The sequence below is a fragment of the Patella vulgata genome, chromosome 1 (assembly GCF_932274485.2).
Source record: "Patella vulgata chromosome 1, xgPatVulg1.2, whole genome shotgun sequence".
Lineage (NCBI taxonomy): Eukaryota > Metazoa > Mollusca > Gastropoda > Patellidae > Patella > Patella vulgata.
Genome location: NC_065879.2, coordinates 30,401,273 through 30,420,924, shown reverse-complemented (window position 1 = coordinate 30,420,924; position 19,652 = coordinate 30,401,273). Strand labels below are relative to the sequence as shown.

Sequence of the window (19,652 nt, the reverse complement as noted above, 5' to 3'; positions counted from 1 at the left end):
GCAATACATGCTATGTAGACTAGAATAACCAGACACTAGAGATTTACTTTAGATTGAGACTTCAGGCGTATTTCGCCGAACATAACTGATTTAAAATGAGAGTAAAGACGGAAATAATTGAATGTAAATCAATTTATATACATTCGTATTACATTATTATATGCGTTGTGACCCATTTGTGTCAATTTTTAGGTCCCAAATATTAGCGATTTAGCTCCTTTAAGCAAGACATAACCGAAAACTTACAAGGATTTAACGTACATTGTAGGCCTACGTTTAAAAAATAAGATCAGATCTCCAAACAATAGGGCCTATTTAAAATGGCGTGGGCCTAATTAATTTCGGGTGAGGGCCTTTGTTGATTCCCGTTGGGCCTAAGCCCCACCCCCTAACATCCATTGTCTATGCGTTTTTAATCGTATCAAACAAGTCTAAAAAATTTTTTTTTACAAAATCTTTGGGCCTGAGGCTGCAGCCTCATCAGCCTCACTGATAATCCGCTACTGGGGTTAGGGTAAGCGTTAGGGCTATATCCAGGGTTAGGGTTAGGGTTGGGATTAGCGCTTGCCCTGTTTACATCTCGTGATCTTTGACCATCGAACAGATGCTGTACAGAGAAATCCTCACTTATGACGTCATTTACACGGGATTCCCCAAACTTTTTAACAGAAACGTTGCGTTTTTCCCCTAGCGAAAACGCGTACACGGACAGGAAACCTTAGACTGTTAGGTATTTTTTACAACAAATAATATCTTACGTTTTCTTCCAGTCTGTTATATATAAATATTTCCCCATTATAACTAAACCAAAATAATGTGCATTTTCTTCTTGCTGTAGTATAACCTTTCTCGTTGTTAGATCATTAATAGACACCGATTCTATTTTATTATATTTAGCATCAGCCCAATATAGTACTTTCTCTGCAATATATAATTTCATTTCGACACTATCAAAATATGATAAATACAAATAAGTACAGTAGTTAGTAAAAAGTAAGGATAAGGACCCTTTTTAATCGCATATAGTAAATATATTACAAATACTCGAGAGCCCATAACCACATAACTTAGTGTGTAAACCTGTGATAAACTATAGAATGAGAATACATCCTAATTCTATGATTAAACAAATTCTATGATTAAACAAACGAATAAGGAAAGATTATTGATGATATACTCAGCTATGATTAGGGCCAAATCCGTTATAAGAGATGCATATTTCCTATTAATTCGCCATATTTTGAGGATTGTTTCATATAAGGAAATATTTATATTTTAGATCAATAGTTATATATAGGTCGCTGACCTTTTCTATCGACAGTTAAACCGTTCGGCCAAGAATCTTCCTCCAATAGCAGAAAAGTCTCTCTTTTAGTTCCATCCATTTCAGCTGTTTCTATTTTTGGATGAAATCCCCAATCAGTCCAATACATAGTTCTGAAAACCAACCAACCACATAGATTGAGATCCTTTAAATATGCATTATGTAGCTTGTCTTATAAATAACATTATTAAGCTGTTGTGAAACTACAAATTTCTTTCCGTATGCGTAGTGAAACATGAGCAGATTTACCATCGTGCTCTCTAGGTGTGCTTAAGCGTTCCAAAAAGTTTTCAAAATCCTGCTGAAATGCATCAAAATATATCTTCAGCATAGACTTTTGCACATATTAGTAACCTAAAATCATGTTGATCTACTTAAACTTTTTAGATATAAAGAATTTAAAAGCCGCCTATCTGCGCAACTTGAATTTGATAGCAAATGGTGAAAAGAATTGTAGGTTTTAGAAAGAAAAGCTCGTCATTCATGTATGCCTCCTTCAGGGCCTAAGTATGGGGCCGCTAACTTAACTAGCACAGGACTTCATAATTTGTCCTAAATCCGGCACTGCCACACGCATTTAAATACATATTTAAGTAAAAAGTAGGTTTTCGACCCAGGTACATCCTGGCGACAGCTAAAACAGTGGCAGTTGAGTGTTTAACGCGATGCTTTAGCCTTGCGGGATAAAAATCCATTTTTGGGTGACCGTAGTGTATGTTAAAACGTATGCCATATTTCCTTGCGAATAATACAAAATATGATCAGCGAGTATTTTGTAAAATGAATTTTTTTTTATGTTATTTTTTTTATATATATTTGTAGTAAAGCTACAGATGTCAGTGTTTGCTTATTATGTCGTCGCTCCTGTCCGTCCGTCAACACTTTGCTCGTGAATGCGATAGAAGCTACATATTTTAACTGCTTTATCTTAAATGTGGTGTGAAGCATTGGGTCGTGAGAGAACGAGCCCTGTCAATAATCAGCGTTCCACAACCCCCGTTCCAAAGTTATCCCTCCTTTCCCGAAAATCTTGTGGACGCGATAGCGGTTACGTTTTTAACGGATTCTTTGATCTTAAGCATGGTGTCACAATAAGACGAACCTTACCTATATTCAACATTACGTTCAGATGTTAACACTGATTCTTTTTAAATTTGATAATGGGTGAAGCATTGAGCATTGGGGATATGGGAGGGTGTACCCTATCGATAATCAGCGTTCAGCGATTTTCCGTTCTATTGTTGATATTTGGTGAGAAGCATTCGGGTTATTACAGAATAAATCCTATCGATTTTCAGCTTTCCGCGACCTTCCCTTCTGGAGTCCATTTCCCTTATAAAGATCTTGAGAACTGGACAGAGGCTACAGTTTTTAACGGATTTACATCCCAAATTTGGTGTTAAGCATTAGGGCCATGCGAGGATAAACCGTATCAATGTTTTGCAGTCCAAGATCCATGAAAGCTTGTGAACGCGATAGAGATCAGATTTCCTAAAGGCACCATTTATCCCTTAAAGTGTGGTCACATAAAGTTTTCCTTTTGGATGGCTGTCTTTCTGTCGAAACTTACTTTGCGTGGCTATCTTATTAAATAACAGCCATCGAATCAACCAGCCCTTTTATGTAAAAGTGTATTCTTACCCGTCATTTGGTAAAACAACAATAGCTCTAGGTTCATCTAAATCTTTACTAAATAAAACAACTTTTTGCTGATAATCATCCAATGAAACAACATTTATAGTATCTAGACCAGTATCTGTATAGTATAATAACCTATTGATGAAATCTACAGCTAAACCATCCGCTACCGATTCTGAAATATAAAATATTCAATATCTGTACAATACTGTGGAGACTGTAACCGACGAGCAACATACACTGCGGATTTTACTTAAATCCATTACTTACTGTCTGATGCAATCAGATATGTTACTTTTCCGCCGTATAGCCCCTCAAATTAAAAGAGGCATCCATCTTTTTATATCATCGCGGACCCTTTATGGTAAGCAATACAAAATCTTGTCTTATCTACCTGTTAAATGGAGAAGCGAACACGTTTTTGTTTTTGTTAATTTAAATTATTTAACGGGTAATAAAACATTCAATTACTTTCTGATAATCCTGCTACCAAGTCTGAAACTCTCCCGTCCAAATTGGCGCCTTTTATTATTCTGGCTTTGTTGTCACTCCAGTAAACTCGATGACGTATTGGATCAAAGTCGACTGCTATTGGTTGATGTCTAATGGTCATATCAATAGCATGGACTACGCCATTAGTAGTACCAATCTGATATATCTGTTTCTGATATGAATCCGTTACTATAAGAAAATTATCCCTGATAACAGCTGAAACAAATGAGAAACGGGATTGTTAACTATGTGAAAACATTAAGAGAAAAATCTTATCATGTTTTTCATGGAAGAATAATCCCACACTGTCAACATAAAATGGTCTGCTAGCACCCCTCCCCCACCCCGCGTCGGCGCTCTCGAATTGTCACTACAACAATTCAATATGGAGATTTGAAATTTCTGGACACACTGGCAGACCTCTTCACAACTTGACGTCGAAAACCTTCGAATTATGATTCCGTCTATTATTGAGTTCGTATTCGTTAAGGTGTTAATATGCTGTATTTTTACATGGAGGCCTGCAGTCTATAGAAACACTAGGCATCTCATTTATCTTTGATGCTTGATATTTCAATAGCACCACATATTGGCATAGCAGATTCAAGCAAGTCAACAACAGATTACAATGGCAAGGGATAGTTGTTTTCTGTCAGTAATACAAAATCAACCAAAGGCATAAATTTGACCATATCTGTTCGCAAATCAAAACACTTGTCGTGGGGTATGATAAAGTGAGAACGAGCAAGTATTAATAATATGCGTAGGGATTGTATAAAGACTTAACTCTTTCACTATACTCTGTTCTGAATCGTATTTCCAAAATTTAAACTCAAACTCCGTGTTTTGCTATCGAAATCGTTTTAAATATTTCCATTTATAGCGTTCTTGCGGTAGTACTAAATTGGACAGGACTTGGACAGAAGAGCAGCAATAACATGATAGGTAGCGCTGTAGTGTTCACAAGAAATAATTGTGGACGGAAATACATATATGTGACGACGAGAGTCGTGGTCTCGGGTTCGCCCCTGAAGTAGGCGATAAAATTCCTATGGATTTTCCCGTGCGGTTCCCCCTTGTCAGTGGTGCAGGACGAAGGGTCTGGCAAGGACAGTGTCTAGTCGTTTTGATGGGACGAAACCCGAGGTCCCGTGTAAACATCGGCGTGTACGTAAAAGAACCCTTGACGTATGGCGTATGCCCTTCTTTATAAGCCAAATGGGTGCAGGAAAGTATTTCACTTCTGATGTCTTATATATATCTTTGGATAATAAATGAGATAATATACATAAGATGCAACAAAAGAAAAGAATTTTATTTAATTGTGTATTTTTATAGCTTACTTGATGAGCATGTTTTCATATTATCATCTAAAGAATAGCCCAGACCACATTCACAGTAGTAAGTCATATTAGGTCCTCTTAGACACAGCTGTTGACATTCATTACTTTCAAACTGACACGGAGCTGCCAAGAAAGAAAAAAAGGTATCACCTTTTACAAACAAAAATTAAATTAATGAGTTAACAAGACAGGTCATTCGAGTGGTTGAACAAACTGACAACTTACTGGTGTAAAAACAGAACAAAAAAGAACAAAAAACAACAAAAAACAACAAAAAACTATGGTTAAACACTACAATCAATATGCAGAAGTTGAAATCGAACTTAAAATAATTAAAATGGGTAGACCTCTTTAATTTGGTAAAAAACTAAAATTGTCAAATCATTGGATTGTATGACTTTATATATTATGTAGGATAGTAATCAGTCTTTGTTGAAAGTAGTCATCTATCCATAAATAAAGTCATTGATTTTGTGTTCCACTGTTGTCACGTGCAGTATGGTATTTTAATGTAAACTAAAATAATTAGCAATCAAGTCGAATTCAACCAACAATTTAATCGCGTATAGAGCGTATAGCTTTATTTTGACCGAAATCAAAGTGGTCTATGACCTTTAAAGCTATTACAAACAAAACTGAAAGGTAATTCAGTTACAATGACATGAAAAAGCGAATTGATATATTAAACTAAATGGAGGACGTCATAATCTTTATCGACTGGACGCTTTAACTGTCAAAATGCTTGAGTGGTGTTTGTCACCTGCATTTTAACCGTTCTGTTACTTGCAGTTTTTTTAGGCTAATGAACTTATCTTAATGTCATAATATTTGAATAAAAAACCCGTATACATGTATATATAATCAATTTCTGTTATTCGAAAGATATGAATACATCTCCAACATACATGTATCAGTTGTATTTTCATTAAATAATGGTTGATTTTGTTCGTCATAAGTGATCAGATCAGCAGCTATACCATCAGCGGGATGAATTATCCCTCTTATTTTCTTTTTCTGATCAATTCTGGCTACATGAAGACCATTCATGCTGTCTGTATCGGTCCATAATAAGAAATCCTATTAACAAATAATAATTTTACAATTATTCAAACCGGTTAATCATTATGAATTTTCTAACTTGTTGTCTCTTGTGCGGGTTTCTGTGATATGGTTGAAACATTATAAATATATGGAAGTCGTTTTTACCTTTATGTTATAAACAAGACTTATTGGTGAACTTTGGGCCAGCCAAGGACAGCTGTCTAGTCGTTCGGATGGGACGAAAAACCGAGGTCCCGTGTACAGATTGGCGTGCACGTAAAAGATCCCTTGGCAATGGGAATTCGATATAAGAGTAGGCCGTAGCGCCGCTGCCCGGGCAAAATTTCCCTCATAGCACACTGTATGGCGTATGCCCGTCTTCATTAGCCCAGGTTAGGAGCAGAACAGTAGGACGTTAAACCCCATTTCATTTCATTTCATTTTGGTGAACTTTATTTGTATTGTACAGTAAAATACCTACAACTTGCCCGCACAGGTTTTAAACGAAGCACCCATCGGAAATTTATATAGCTATTTATTCTATTTCAGTATATGTATTGTATTAGCCCAATTCGGAGCAAAACAGTAGGACGTTAAATCCCATTTCATTTCATTTCATTTATATGTATCGTAGCAAAAGAGCATAGTTACCTTAAATATACTTATACCATAAAATTTACTCTTTTCTAAAGAAAAGAAAACCGTGATTCGACCTGTTATTAAATCATAACAACGGACATGATTCAAAACAGAATCCGACCAATACAATCTGAAAATAGTAATTTTGATATTATTCAGAATTTGATATGATATTTGAAATAATAGCGGAGATTACAACAACTGCGATAGTGGGATTAAACAAAACCGGGATTTAAACTAAAAGCTATAGCAACCAAAACCATTTCAGTGGGAATATCAACTATAAACACCCTATGTAGATAGGGCCGGTGGATGCAATTTTTGATTGGGGATGGGCATATAGGACCGTCATTTCCTGGATTATGGCCTCTGATTGTACGAACAATCACATTTTAGCCTGTTAACCCTGTAGAAATCACAGTTTATATTTGATTGTAAAAACCGCTCAAATATATCAAAGTTGCATCATAATTACCGTGGAGTTCAAATTTCGTGAATATCGAACCGAAACTGCCGGACAAAATGTCAGTTCCCCTGAAAAGCATGTAATACCCAGGTTAGATTTGAATATTAAGGCCACCTACAGATTTCGTCACTTCACGAGATGTAAAACAAGGCTAGCGCCAACCCTAACCCAAGTCCTAGCCCTTACCCTAACCCCACAATCCTTCGCAATAATCACGTTCCTTAACAATGTTTACATCTCGTGACCTTAATGAAATCTGCCTATGTCCTTAATATTTATATCTGACCCACAATCCTCGGCAATAGTCACGTGCCCTTACCCTGTTTACATTTCGTGACCTTAATGAAATCTGCCTATGGCCTTAATATTTAGATCTGACCGTAATACCCAGGTTGTGGACCATCCAGCAGTTCTAATTTTTTATTCAATTTTGATGAAACTTAAAATATATATTTATATCTCAAAGATCTGGGTTACTATCGATATTGGCGCGTATTGGACCGTAAATATCTGGATTATGACCTCCTGATTGTACCAAATATCACGTTTTTAGCGTCACAATTTTTATCTTATTTTCAAAACTGTTCAAATATATCACCGTTACACCATAGTTATGGTTGAGTCCGAATTTCCTGAAAATCGGACCGAAACTTCCCGTCAAATAGCCGCTCCCCGTTACGCAAATAGTATAACAAGAGCATGTAATGCCGAGGTTGTGGACCATCTAGAGGTCAAAATTTCATCCGATTTGATTTAGATGAAACTTAAAACGAGTATCACTAGTTCTTGAGTGAGTTCAATTTTCGTGCGCATCTGCCCCTGCCTTTTACACAAATTATGAAATATGAATGAAGTTTTCGGACCTTTCCTGATGAAACTTAAACTATGTGTTAAGGATCAAAAGTTCTTGGATGAGTTCGACTTTGGTACGCATCAGACCTTACATTCCAGAGCTATAGCCCCTGCTTTTCACGCAAAATTTAAAATATGTATGGATTTTGTAGGCCCTCCAGGGGGTCTGCTATTGTTGCCCCATTCTGATGAAATTGAACAAATATGTAAAGGATCAAAAGATCTTGAATGAGAATATGAACCCTATTGATTTTATCTCTTCCTCATCCATTTCATGCATAATGTGGGCGTATCTTGCATGACAACCGCTTATTTGATGGATAAGGGATACAAGGAAAGCGCATAAGGAAACTCTATCCCGTCGTTTTTCTGAATACGTAATCTGTCATAGATACATCAGTGAGTTATATAGAGGGATTACTCGTGTTTTCCTCTGGCGTTCGTTACTTCCCATTCAGGAAACCTGTATTACTCAGCTATCGTAGCAATGATCTCTCTGTTAAAATTATATTTGGAATGTGTTTAACCAACTCTATCACATATTGTCCTTTAACCCAGAGATCAGTATAGAGCATAGCAGGGTTTTCTTCTTCTGAAGTCTACCATCTAGTAGAAGTCTCACTTCTATTGTTAAAATCGGGCCTCTTTGTTTTTAATCGAATAGTTACCTGCGTTCAATAACCAGGAGAAAGGAGTACTTGCTAAAGACCCCCCCCCCCCCGCCCCGCCCCAACTCCATCCGGCATGTAGGTCAGTCAAGGGACTGGACAATCAAGTAAGACATTGATTAACCAGAAGAAGGTTTTATAATCTAGGAAGTTTATAATCAGCGAACTTCCTAAACGGGAATATATGTAGACCAATATTATAGGTCAGGTGTTCCGTGCGACACGCGCCATAACAAAATCGTAAAACAGGCCTAACGAATAGATGATATTCATTTGAGTGCGTTCAATTTTCCTTCATCTATCTACAGTTGATTACTTCAATCTATGGATGGTTTGATAGTGTTGGTCGATACTATTTGTTTATGTTATCTGTACATAGGCCTACACACGATTTCAAATTAATCAACGCTTAAACATTTCTATATTTAGAACAATCTGATTAAAATACAGCTCTATATTTTTGTTTCGTTTTTTTTTATACTTTCGATGGCCTACACTACATGAAGATCTGACAAGTTGTACTCGAAGGGCGTATCAGGGGCCGTACGAGCGGCTTTTGACCCTATGACGTCAGACATTTATTAATCAATCAGCGTTGACGTTTCTAGTGGTTTACCCACAGATCCGTGTATGGCACGCCAAGAAGTCGCCGTAACAGACCGTTTCGTAGCCTTACACCTCACTTCAACCAAAACGCCGGTAATATAACAACTCTTCTAGATCCTAGTGTAGTAAAGACAAGTAAAACGAAATTTTGAACTATAAAAAACGAAACGAAATAGGATCTGTGTTTTAATCACATTGATATTTAGAACCAAAATCACATCACTTTTAATGACTTATTTACAGGCATGGCAGTTAACCTCTTATAAATGAAGACAACTTGAATACATAAAAATTACTACGATTCTTCCTATTTTAGTATTTAAACTTGTTTATTGTATAGTGGGCGTTTTGTTTAAATATCGTAAAATGTACTTTCTTTCATTTTATGGGCATACGCTGTATTACATCATCCCAAATTCAACTGAAACAAATTAAAAGGCCAACTTCTAATCTGCTATATAAATTTGATTGAATTTCCGTGTCATTGCTTTGTGTGGGTGTAATAGTCAAATGAAAGACCAATAAACGCTAACCAGGATATTTTTAGTGTCGACACTTTACATGCAAATTCGTTTTCTCAAATAACCAAGATCCACGAACAAACACCACTCATCGTACTACTAATATTATTATGTAGAGGATATTTGTCGTTTTAGAGTGAATAACATATTTTATTTCATCGAGAAGCAAGAAAACTTATATTTTCACGAATGCGTAGCATGAGTGAAAATATAAACGTTTTCTTGCTTAGAGATGAAATAAAATATGTTATTCACGACAAAACGACAAATGTTCTATTTATTTTATGATTTTACAATCATTTTAGGTAAAAACAACATGGACTACTGCTAGCCAGTGGAATAACACTTTTATTTCACTGATAAAACGCGGTATTCCACTACTGATCATAAAATAAAATGAATTAGTTATCGCGAGTTATTATTTAAAAGTAATTTTCCGTGTCTATGGCTCTCAATCAAATCTCTGGAAATGGAATGCAACTTAAAATCAGCACGTTATTTTATAAACAATATCTTATTCAGAAAAAAAAGATTGAGGAGCAACCTTTGCCTTTATTACCTCTTACAACACTATAAGCTACTATCGATTTTCGTGAATTAAGCCTCACTGGTTAAGTGAATAAGACGCTGGCTCGCTAGCCTGGAGGTCACGGTTTCGATCCCGGTGTTGGCCGAGAAAGTTCATCGGGATTTTCCGGCGTGTTTCCCCTTATCAAGGGTGCAGGACGGGGGGTCTGGCAAGGACAGCTGTCTAGTCGTTCGGATGAGCCGTGTACACATTGACGTGCACGTAACAGATCCCTTGGCAGTTGGAATTCGACATAAGAGTAGGCTGCAGCGCTGCTGTCTGGGCAAATTATCTCCCAAAGCACACTGTATGGCGTATGCCCGTCATTATTAACCCAGTAGGGCGTTATAAACCCCATTTCATATAAAGCCATATTGATTATCAGTTGCATTTTCTGTACAATATCTCACTCAATCAGTGTTAATATTTACTCATATTGATAAACAAAATATAAACAAGATTAAATCAATGGTAGAAACTATCCTGGCTTAGATTCAAAAGAAGCCCATCAAAATATTTTAATCCAAGATTACACGTAGCACTGGTATGTTTCGACAATATCTCTTTTATACCATCTGCAGAGGATGCCAAATGTTGAAAATTTTTCGATTCATCAGACCTTTGTAAATATTTAACGGAATTTAACAATTTTCGGACAGATATTCCTTTCAGGGGTCAAACTTTTAAAATATGTTTGCAAATGATTTAAAATACCTGAATGACGACCATAGACACTAAAATGTAACAATCGATTTTTCATGAATTAAACCCCTAGTTGGATCTTTAACTTACCTGTCTTTTATAAAATCAATAAATATGTGATTGGGTGAACCTAAATTTTTTGAGTCCATAATAAGGGTTCTATTTGATCCATCCATAAAAGATTTCTCTACTTTTGGAGTAGGTCCAGTATCCGTCCAATAAATCTGCCTGAAATAACATAATTTGAAATATAATTTAAACAATATTCGTTCTTTAAAGTTAGATTAGTAGTTTGCATACATACTAATTGATATGCATATATTTACAAACAGACTTATATTATTAGTTTTCAATGAATGAATGAATGAATGAACTTGGGTTTAACGTCCTACTTTTTTGCAGCTACCAGGATAACGAAGATGGCACCTTTATCCCGGACAACAATTGAATTACTGTCAAGGGTTCTCTTACGTGCACTTCAACGTGTACACGGGGGCCCCCGGTTTTTCGTCGCATACGAACGACTTGACACGTTTCATTGCCAGATCCACCGCCCCGTTTTGCTATTTAAATAGCTATATTCCGTTTAAAATGCCGTTTACTGTCTTATTAAACCACAGATACAAAAAGAGAGCTTTTTTAAAAGATGAATTGAGAACATAACTGTAAATACTAAAGGTGCTGATCAAAACCATTACAAAAACTGAATGTGGAAAATATTGCTGAACGACTGGTAAAGTTTTTATCGTTTCGGACCCAGTCCTTATCATATGCAAAATATTTATTGAAATCTACTCATTTTCAAGATCAAGATTACTGATGATATGGACGAAATTGGGAGTGACACGCCCTTTTTGCTAAATGAAGAATTAATATAAAACGCAAACAGTAAATTTGCTATATTATGCGATTTCAAAAGGACATACCCGTGAAGTAATGGCGATTTAAAAGCAATGGTCTGTCATCTGTTTGGTGTGGGTTGGAGATATCTATGATTTATATGCAGTTATGCACATATATGTCAATTAAAAATATCGTTAAATTTGAAGTTAGAGCTTACCCTCTTTTAGGATGTACTGCTATTCCTAATGGACTGTTAAGGTTGGTTGATATAACTATCTTTTGAAAAGTGCCATCTTTTCTAGCAACTTTAATAACTTTAAATGTGCTGTCTGTCCAAAATAAATTACCAGCTATCCAGTCTAAAGTTAATCCTTAATAAAAGAAAAGGTCATTCTAAGAACAATGTTTTTCTGCAGAGTATTTTAAAACTAATTTTTGTAATAAAATGAACTAAGCGCTATATACATTTTTGATATAGCCCAATACAATGGACAAAATTTCGATTTTCAATAGGTAACTGTCTGCTTCCTTTTCGATTTTCAATAGGTAACTGTCTGCTTCCTTTTCCTTGGCTTAAATCTGCAGGCTAAAGACCATCGAACCTTTATAGGCCAAGGAGTGCCTGGATTTAACATTAAAGTCATTGAGAAGAAAATTACTAGCAAGTCCCCCCACAGAGGTAGACCACCAATTAGTTTCCCTATCTGGGTGTAGTTGTTCCATTTACAGACTTTCGCTCACTCCCTCTTTCCCCATTCGCATGGGCACTTTCTGTCAGGTTTTAGTGTATATTTGTGGAAGCATAATAGAGTTAAGTAGTTGATTAAGGTGATATGTACGACAGATATGTTTACCAGTAGGCTAATTATGGTTTGTGTATCTCAAGAGTCAAATGATCAACTTAAAAGCTCCGTCTGTGTTGGAGAGCATCCAGCGGAACGAATTTATTTGGACAAATTGTAGTCTCTATCATCCAGAAAAATATTCTTCAAATATTGACAATGGTCCCAGACCCTCCGTATGTTGAAGACTGGGGGTTCTTGATGACCGACACTAGACAAATTGGAGCCATAAAACTTACAAAGCCAATGGTCAAATTCATGGTGGTCTGCCTACTGGCCCTACTACAAGTTATCCCCCTTTATTAGTACTAATAAATTACCTCTAACAACACCCGTTCCTCCGATAATTGTGGTTGCATTTGACCCGAGTTCCAAACGCACTCGACTGATTGTTTTTGTGTTATTGGCAGAAAAATATAGGTTATGATTTCTTGCGTCGAATGTCAGAGCTAAGTAACCCCGTCTATCGTCTAAATAGCATTGATTATCCAAAGTTACATTTGTTAAAGAAATGTAAGCTAAGTTTGCTGGGTACTGACAAATTGCATCACTAATTGCATAGACGTGACTGGGCATACTAAACTTCATTTCAGCTGAAATAAAAGCAAAATGTAAATAAAACTACTGAAACAATCGTGTATATATAACATGACACAGTTTGACGGTATATAATTTCCCCGGATGCATGGCTCACATAATATAATGTGATATTTAAACCCTCAAGGTTGTTTCCGTGTGTACGTTATAGGAATCGCTTTCATCAACCCATTTAACCATGCAGATTCTACGTAATACAGAGATGTTGAAGTAAGGCCACCGAGATAATTTTTATGTGACAAATTTCTGACTTTTATATACCCCTTCATAGCAAGAGTAACGCATCGGAATGGGGGCTTTGCGACACGAATATAGATAATGCCGACGAAAAAACAATAACTAAGACATGTATTAGAGCATAATTATTACAACTGATACAATCTGATACATGATACAATTACCATCACAAGTTTTGCCTTCATCGGTTGTACTGAATCCATCACCACATAAACAACTAGGCCCAGCAATAGGATCATTTATACAAATCTGATCACAAGCAAATTCGTCACATTCACCTACAAATAATGAATCTAGGTCAATTCTGGGATAATTTAAAGAAATCTGACCACATCCTAACTAAGAATGGAACTGATACAGTTCTAGAATTATTTACACAAACAACGTTAAATAATTAGAAATAATAAATTATTAAGCATATAAACGGCATTAAGTTATTATGTACATATGCTGTAAATCTGCTGGAAGATTCAGAAACACCTTTTACGATATTCCGGGGTGTGTGTGTGTGGGGGGGGGGGGACTGGTTACCGCGTGCACGTTGTATCATAAGGTCTATCATTGAGTCAACTGGCGTGGTTTCGATTCCCCGGTTTTACGTGACAAGGACCCCGGTTTCCTCCCACTGCTAAAAACCCGTACGCGCAAGCCAATTATTGAAATAAAATTGAACCATATGTTAGTCCCGATATGACCCCCTCCCCATCTCTCTCTCTCTCTTTACAATATTCCAGAGCAAGATATTTAAAAACAAAAGATAAACTACTTACTGGAATCACCTACTTGTGAACCTTCGTCATACATTATAATAGCATACGGTATATAAGTTAGTTTATAACTAATGTAATTATTGCCAGTATTTTTATCAAATATTTTCAGATGACCTTTACTTTGTTCTGTAACAAATACGTATTTCTGGAAAAGAAGACAAACAAACAATGAGGTTTTTCCTTCCGAACGATCACCATCATCATAAACCGATCACCATCAGCATACCACCATCACAAAAATATACCCCATGTTCAACATTAACTTTACTACCACATGTATATGTACCACCACCTACAAGTATGATGATTATTCTATCCATGATGGTATTCATGTCGATGATGGTGATAGTGTATAATGTTATTGGTGGTATTCTGATGACAATGCAAAAGCTTCTGTTGATAGTGCGATGTTATTGATACTGTACAGGGGCTGTAATGATATTTATTGTTATCGATAGTACTGATGATAGTTCATCAGAAGCTATTGACAATAATATATATGCATGTAGTTAGGATTGGAGATAATAATACGCTGGTTATAGTTCAGAGGATGTTGATGATGATATTCTTGGTGGATACTGCTGCTGATGATGGTGCAGTTAATGTTGGTAGTATAAAGTTTTGGGTAGCAAATTAAGAAAGTTGTATTGGTTACTGTTGTATAATAAAGGTGGTGATTAGCAATGCGGTTCGCAAAAATATTTTAAAAAAACCCCTAGTTCAAATGCATCTCCTGTAAACGTATTACTTAAAACATTAACTTACATCGTACTGGGCAATAGCATAGAAATTGCTACCATCTTGTGTCACAATTGTTTTTCTATCCATACCATTAAATGCAACTGACTCTATAGTATCTTTTTTACTATCCACCCAAAATAATCGATTTTCTTTGTAATCGATTACAACGCCACGCGGATGATAAATATCAGTATCTACCAAAATTCTTCGATTCTGACCTAAAAGATCAGCAAGTTCAATTCTTGGTCTTTCACCCCAATCTGTCCATATAAGGTATCTACAAAATGATATCAACATTTTTTTAATATATGAATAATCTGAAGGTTCTGCACTTGGTCTCTGTGTTAAAATTGTACTTTACATAGCAATGAAAACAAATTATTAAAAGTCACATAAAATCCTAAAAAAAAAATGACTTGTGTAACTTTGTGTAAGAGGTGCAAGCGAAACCTTATTTGTGTGGTCATGTTCAAAGGTTTATGACGGATTGGAATAAATATCTAGGCGGAAGCAAGAATACACAGCATTTCTCTAATATGATCTAGCCATACATTAATAGAATACTAGACGATTTGCTTGTATATCTACCCTAAAATAGGGAGGACTATTATCTTTCCACGAACCAGTTTTGAAAGAGGCGACATTATTATATTCATATTCAATGACACAATTGCCGTTTGTACGTGTGTTTCCAGTTCAATTAGTAAATGCCATTGAATCACTTTGTATTTAAGATTGAAAAATCACAAAACATTTGGAGAAGAATGGGATTATCTATCTACAATATCTTAAATTCAGAATTTAAAAAATCCAATTAGACAGATTTACCCTTTGTGTGGGTGAACAGCTATTCCGTGTGGATTATCCAAACCGTCTTGAACAATTATTTTATACGATGAGACATTGCTTTTTAATGGAGCCATTTTAATCCAATTAAATAAAGAGTCGGTCCAATACAGATTATTAGATATCCAATCCACTGCTAGTCCTTCAACATCCGGTGATACGCCGGACACCATTTTATTAGTGTCTGTGGATCCGTTTAAAACTAAACTCTGAATATGTTTATTCATAGATTCACTCCAATAAAGCGTTTGTGTTGAATACTGGTAGGCAAGTGCCTTAAATTCCCAGCCAGAATGTGGAGCACTGATGTGGTGAACCTTGACTGTACCCGTCGTTACCCATTCAGCTGGATCACCTTCGATTCCCACCAGCCTCGACACAGAAAATCTCTTCGTGGGAGTCTGGGCCCAGATCAGGTTTTGTCCATGACGAACTGTAAAAAAAGCATATAAGAGATTAAGAATCTGATAGTGCATATTATTTCTGTCCTGTAGCAAGTTTTTCGTAATATATCAAATGATTATATTTGTACCACTGAAATGTCCGCGAAATATTGACATGCCGTACAGAAGTTAGGGGCAAGGCGTGAATATTTGCGTTTAACATATGGAGCAAACATTTTCAGACAACGCTATTTTTTTACATTTCGACGTTCGATATCAGAAGTCGAATATAGTAGGGGCGGCAGCCTCCGATCCGAAATTATTTTTGAAGATCTCCCACTGAAAGAAAACTTGATGTGCAACCCCTTAGGCATGGTCCCCGAGTCCTGTGGAGGGGCCCACGAACCGGAGTCGCCCTGTCTTCTGTGTCCAGTCGAAAGGCACACGAATCTCCAAACAAATTACTCATAAAAATACTCGAATTTAGCATTGAAATAATTTTTCACTCAATCTCTGGAGACCCTCTAGCTGGCGAAGGCCATTTTTCTTTTGTAAACTTTGTTTCTGGTGAGCCACTGTCCAATTACAATCCTCCATCTACATGTATATCAAAAATATACTTTTTAGGCAACAAAACCCCCAGCGGTTGCCAGGCAAGATACGCCCACATTTTGCAAGAGATGGGCTGAGGACAGGCTAAGAAAAACTATGATTTTTTGTACAAGTTACGGTCTGATATGCATAAATATCGAACGGAACCGAGATTCTTTGAATAAATGTATTGTAAGTTTCATCAAGATCGGATAAAAACTGTGACTTCTAGAGGGCCCACAACCATGGTATTACATACTTTTACACTATTTGCGTACATGTAGCAGCCATTTTGTCAAGCAGTTTCTTGTTACATCTAGAGGGTCCACAAGTTAAAATCAGGGGCCATAATCCAGGAAGTTACGTTCCAATATGCGTGATGATTGAGAGGAACAAAGACCTTTGTGATATAAATATACATTTCAAGTTTAATCAAAATCGAATAAAAATTGTGACCTCTGGAGTGTCCACAAGCGAAAAATGTGATTTTTCGTACATGCGAGGGTCATAATCCATGAAGTTACGGTCCGATACATGCCAATTGCGAAAAGATCTGAGATCTTTGGGAGGAGATACACCTATATTTCAAATTTCGTTAATATCGGATAAAAATTGTGACCTGTTGAGTGTCCACAAACAAAATGTGAACGGACACACGGACGGACAAGGGCGACGACAATATACGTCCACATGAAAATGTGGGCGTATAAAAAATGCCTATTGCTCGGTAATCGTGGTGAGTTCAGCAAAACCTTGCTAAAGAAACCCTGTGGTTTGAATAAACTTGACATGTTCTTGTTATCATTGTATTCGGTGAAATAGTGAACAGTTCAAATTGAACGACAGTCGTTTATGCCTCTAGCCTGGAGGTCGGGTGTTCGATCCCTGCATTGGCCGAGAAAGTTCATTCAGATTTTCCGGCGTGGTTTCCCTATTGTCAGTGATGCAGGATGGAGGGCCTGGCAAGGACAGCTGTCTAGTCGTTCGGATGGGACGAAAAACCGAGGTCTCGTGTACACATTGGCGTGCACGTAAAAGATCCCATGGCAGTTGGAATTCGATATATGATTAGGCCCTAGTGCCGCTGCCCAGGCAAAATTTCCCTCATAGCACACTGTATGGCGTATGCCCGTCTTCATTAGCCCAGTTTAGGAGCAGAACAGTAGGACGTTAAACCCCATTTCATTTCATTTCATTCGTTTAAGCCTTCTTAGTGGATTCTACACGTATTTTAAATTATTATTTTGTCGTTTGTGAATCAGCCTTTACTTCCACATTATGTTGTAGGATATGTTTTTATTTGTTCATTACAAAATCACACCCGAAACCATAGGGTACACGACTCGTGTACTGATTATAAATTGTCTTAAATATTGGATATTAGGATCATATAGTTTCACGACAAGATAACAACATCAATATTGATTGAACTTGATCAATATCAAACTCTAATTCGTGTTTTTAATTTCGAATATTATGGAAAATATTGAGTTAGAGACTTAGCTCCTTTAATTTGTTTTTTCGTCAGATATGGATAATGTAATCATTGTATCTAAACCAAAAAAAAAGTGCCCTAAATCTCATCTACGCCAAAGTAATTTATGAAATATTCTGGAAGAGGGCCTCCGTACGCCCCGTCGCTAGGACCCTTCGGAACGAGCCGACCGAATCTTATTATCATTATTGTTTAATTTATGCCGAGATAACATAAAACATATTTCTGTATTCTGACGAATCAATCAATATTAAATAATTATATCATGCAACAGAACTCGATGATTTTAGAAATGATATACAGGCGTATTGGGGGCTTGGGGCCGGAGGCACGAGAATTGTTTTTGAAAAACTGACTGTAACTTTTTGGAGTATATCTCATAAATTCAAGACTAATAAGCGCCCCACCCCCTCTCCCTCAACTACGTGAGAACATAATTTTTTTACGGGTCAAATGGCATACCATACTCGCATGTTCCTTCTTAGTCCATCTATGAAAATATAAACATTTTCTTTTTCTCATCTGTAATATCAATGTTTACTAGCCCACCATTGCGAAATTCAAGCGACATAATATACCGAATATATTTATGAAAACCGTATTAATAACTCAAGCCCCAGCATTTGGTTACTTATATTAATAATACTTGAACACTCTTATGATTAAAATCATATATTATAAGTCTATATAGGTCAAGTTTATTTTAACGCTTACGGCTAGCCCCCGGTTCCATTAACTTGATCTGACACATGCGCTTGTTGTTTGTGGTGTCTGTATATTGTGTCCGTAGGTTTGTCTTGTGTAATAGTTTGTGTGTGGTACACTTATATCTTAACAGTATTTACCATTAAATATAAGTTAATGATATATTAATCGATTCTTGGGTTGTAAAATCACACGGAATGAGTTGGGTTTTTTTTTTATCGATTTTTCGGTTGTACAAGTAGGCCTACCACAATAAAGGGTTTATTAAAGATAAATTATTCTAAAGAGAAACGATTGCGAACCGAACCACCTTTGCATAGTTTTCGGTCACTTATCGTCTTGTTGGTAACAATAATCATCTAATATCTGCAATATAATATCTAATATACAACAGAATTGGACCCAATGCTGATCCCTGTCGAACTTCATATTTCAGTTCGGCAATTTTAGATTTTTTATTACCAATTCTCTATGTTTAATTTATGGTCTTATCAGTGCCAGAAATTAGTCCACTATACCAAAATCTGACCATATTCTATTGTATAGGATATCTTGATTGATAGTGTCAAACGCAACTGATAGATCAAGATGAACCAGCAGAACACACTCTTTTTATCAAAAGAGAGTAAAATAGCATTCTGCACTCGCACAAACGCACAGACGCAGTTTTAGTGATATAAATATAGATTCTTGACCTTTGATTAGAGCGGATAGGAAGCACTCGTGTACGGTATTTCGGTTT

General features: G+C 36.4%; 1 protein-coding gene across 1 annotated transcript in view; it reads right to left on the bottom strand.

Annotated features, from left to right (window-relative positions):
* Nucleotides 1-19,652, bottom strand: part of LOC126808817 (low-density lipoprotein receptor-related protein 4) — a 32,887-nt gene that overhangs the window by 9,845 nt on the left and 3,390 nt on the right. The window contains exons 2-15 of the mRNA XM_050533795.2: nucleotides 15,719-16,169; nucleotides 14,915-15,167; nucleotides 14,150-14,294; nucleotides 13,544-13,657; nucleotides 12,866-13,138; nucleotides 11,921-12,074; nucleotides 10,951-11,088; nucleotides 6,490-6,607; nucleotides 5,703-5,874; nucleotides 4,798-4,920; nucleotides 3,434-3,670; nucleotides 2,966-3,137; nucleotides 1,307-1,437; nucleotides 759-921 (exon numbers count right to left, since the gene is read on the bottom strand). Of these exons, the coding sequence (XP_050389752.2) occupies nucleotides 759-921; nucleotides 1,307-1,437; nucleotides 2,966-3,137; nucleotides 3,434-3,670; nucleotides 4,798-4,920; nucleotides 5,703-5,874; nucleotides 6,490-6,607; nucleotides 10,951-11,088; nucleotides 11,921-12,074; nucleotides 12,866-13,138; nucleotides 13,544-13,657; nucleotides 14,150-14,294; nucleotides 14,915-15,167; nucleotides 15,719-16,169 (2,644 nt within the window). The remainder of the gene's footprint in view (nucleotides 1-758; nucleotides 922-1,306; nucleotides 1,438-2,965; nucleotides 3,138-3,433; nucleotides 3,671-4,797; nucleotides 4,921-5,702; nucleotides 5,875-6,489; nucleotides 6,608-10,950; nucleotides 11,089-11,920; nucleotides 12,075-12,865; nucleotides 13,139-13,543; nucleotides 13,658-14,149; nucleotides 14,295-14,914; nucleotides 15,168-15,718; nucleotides 16,170-19,652) is intronic.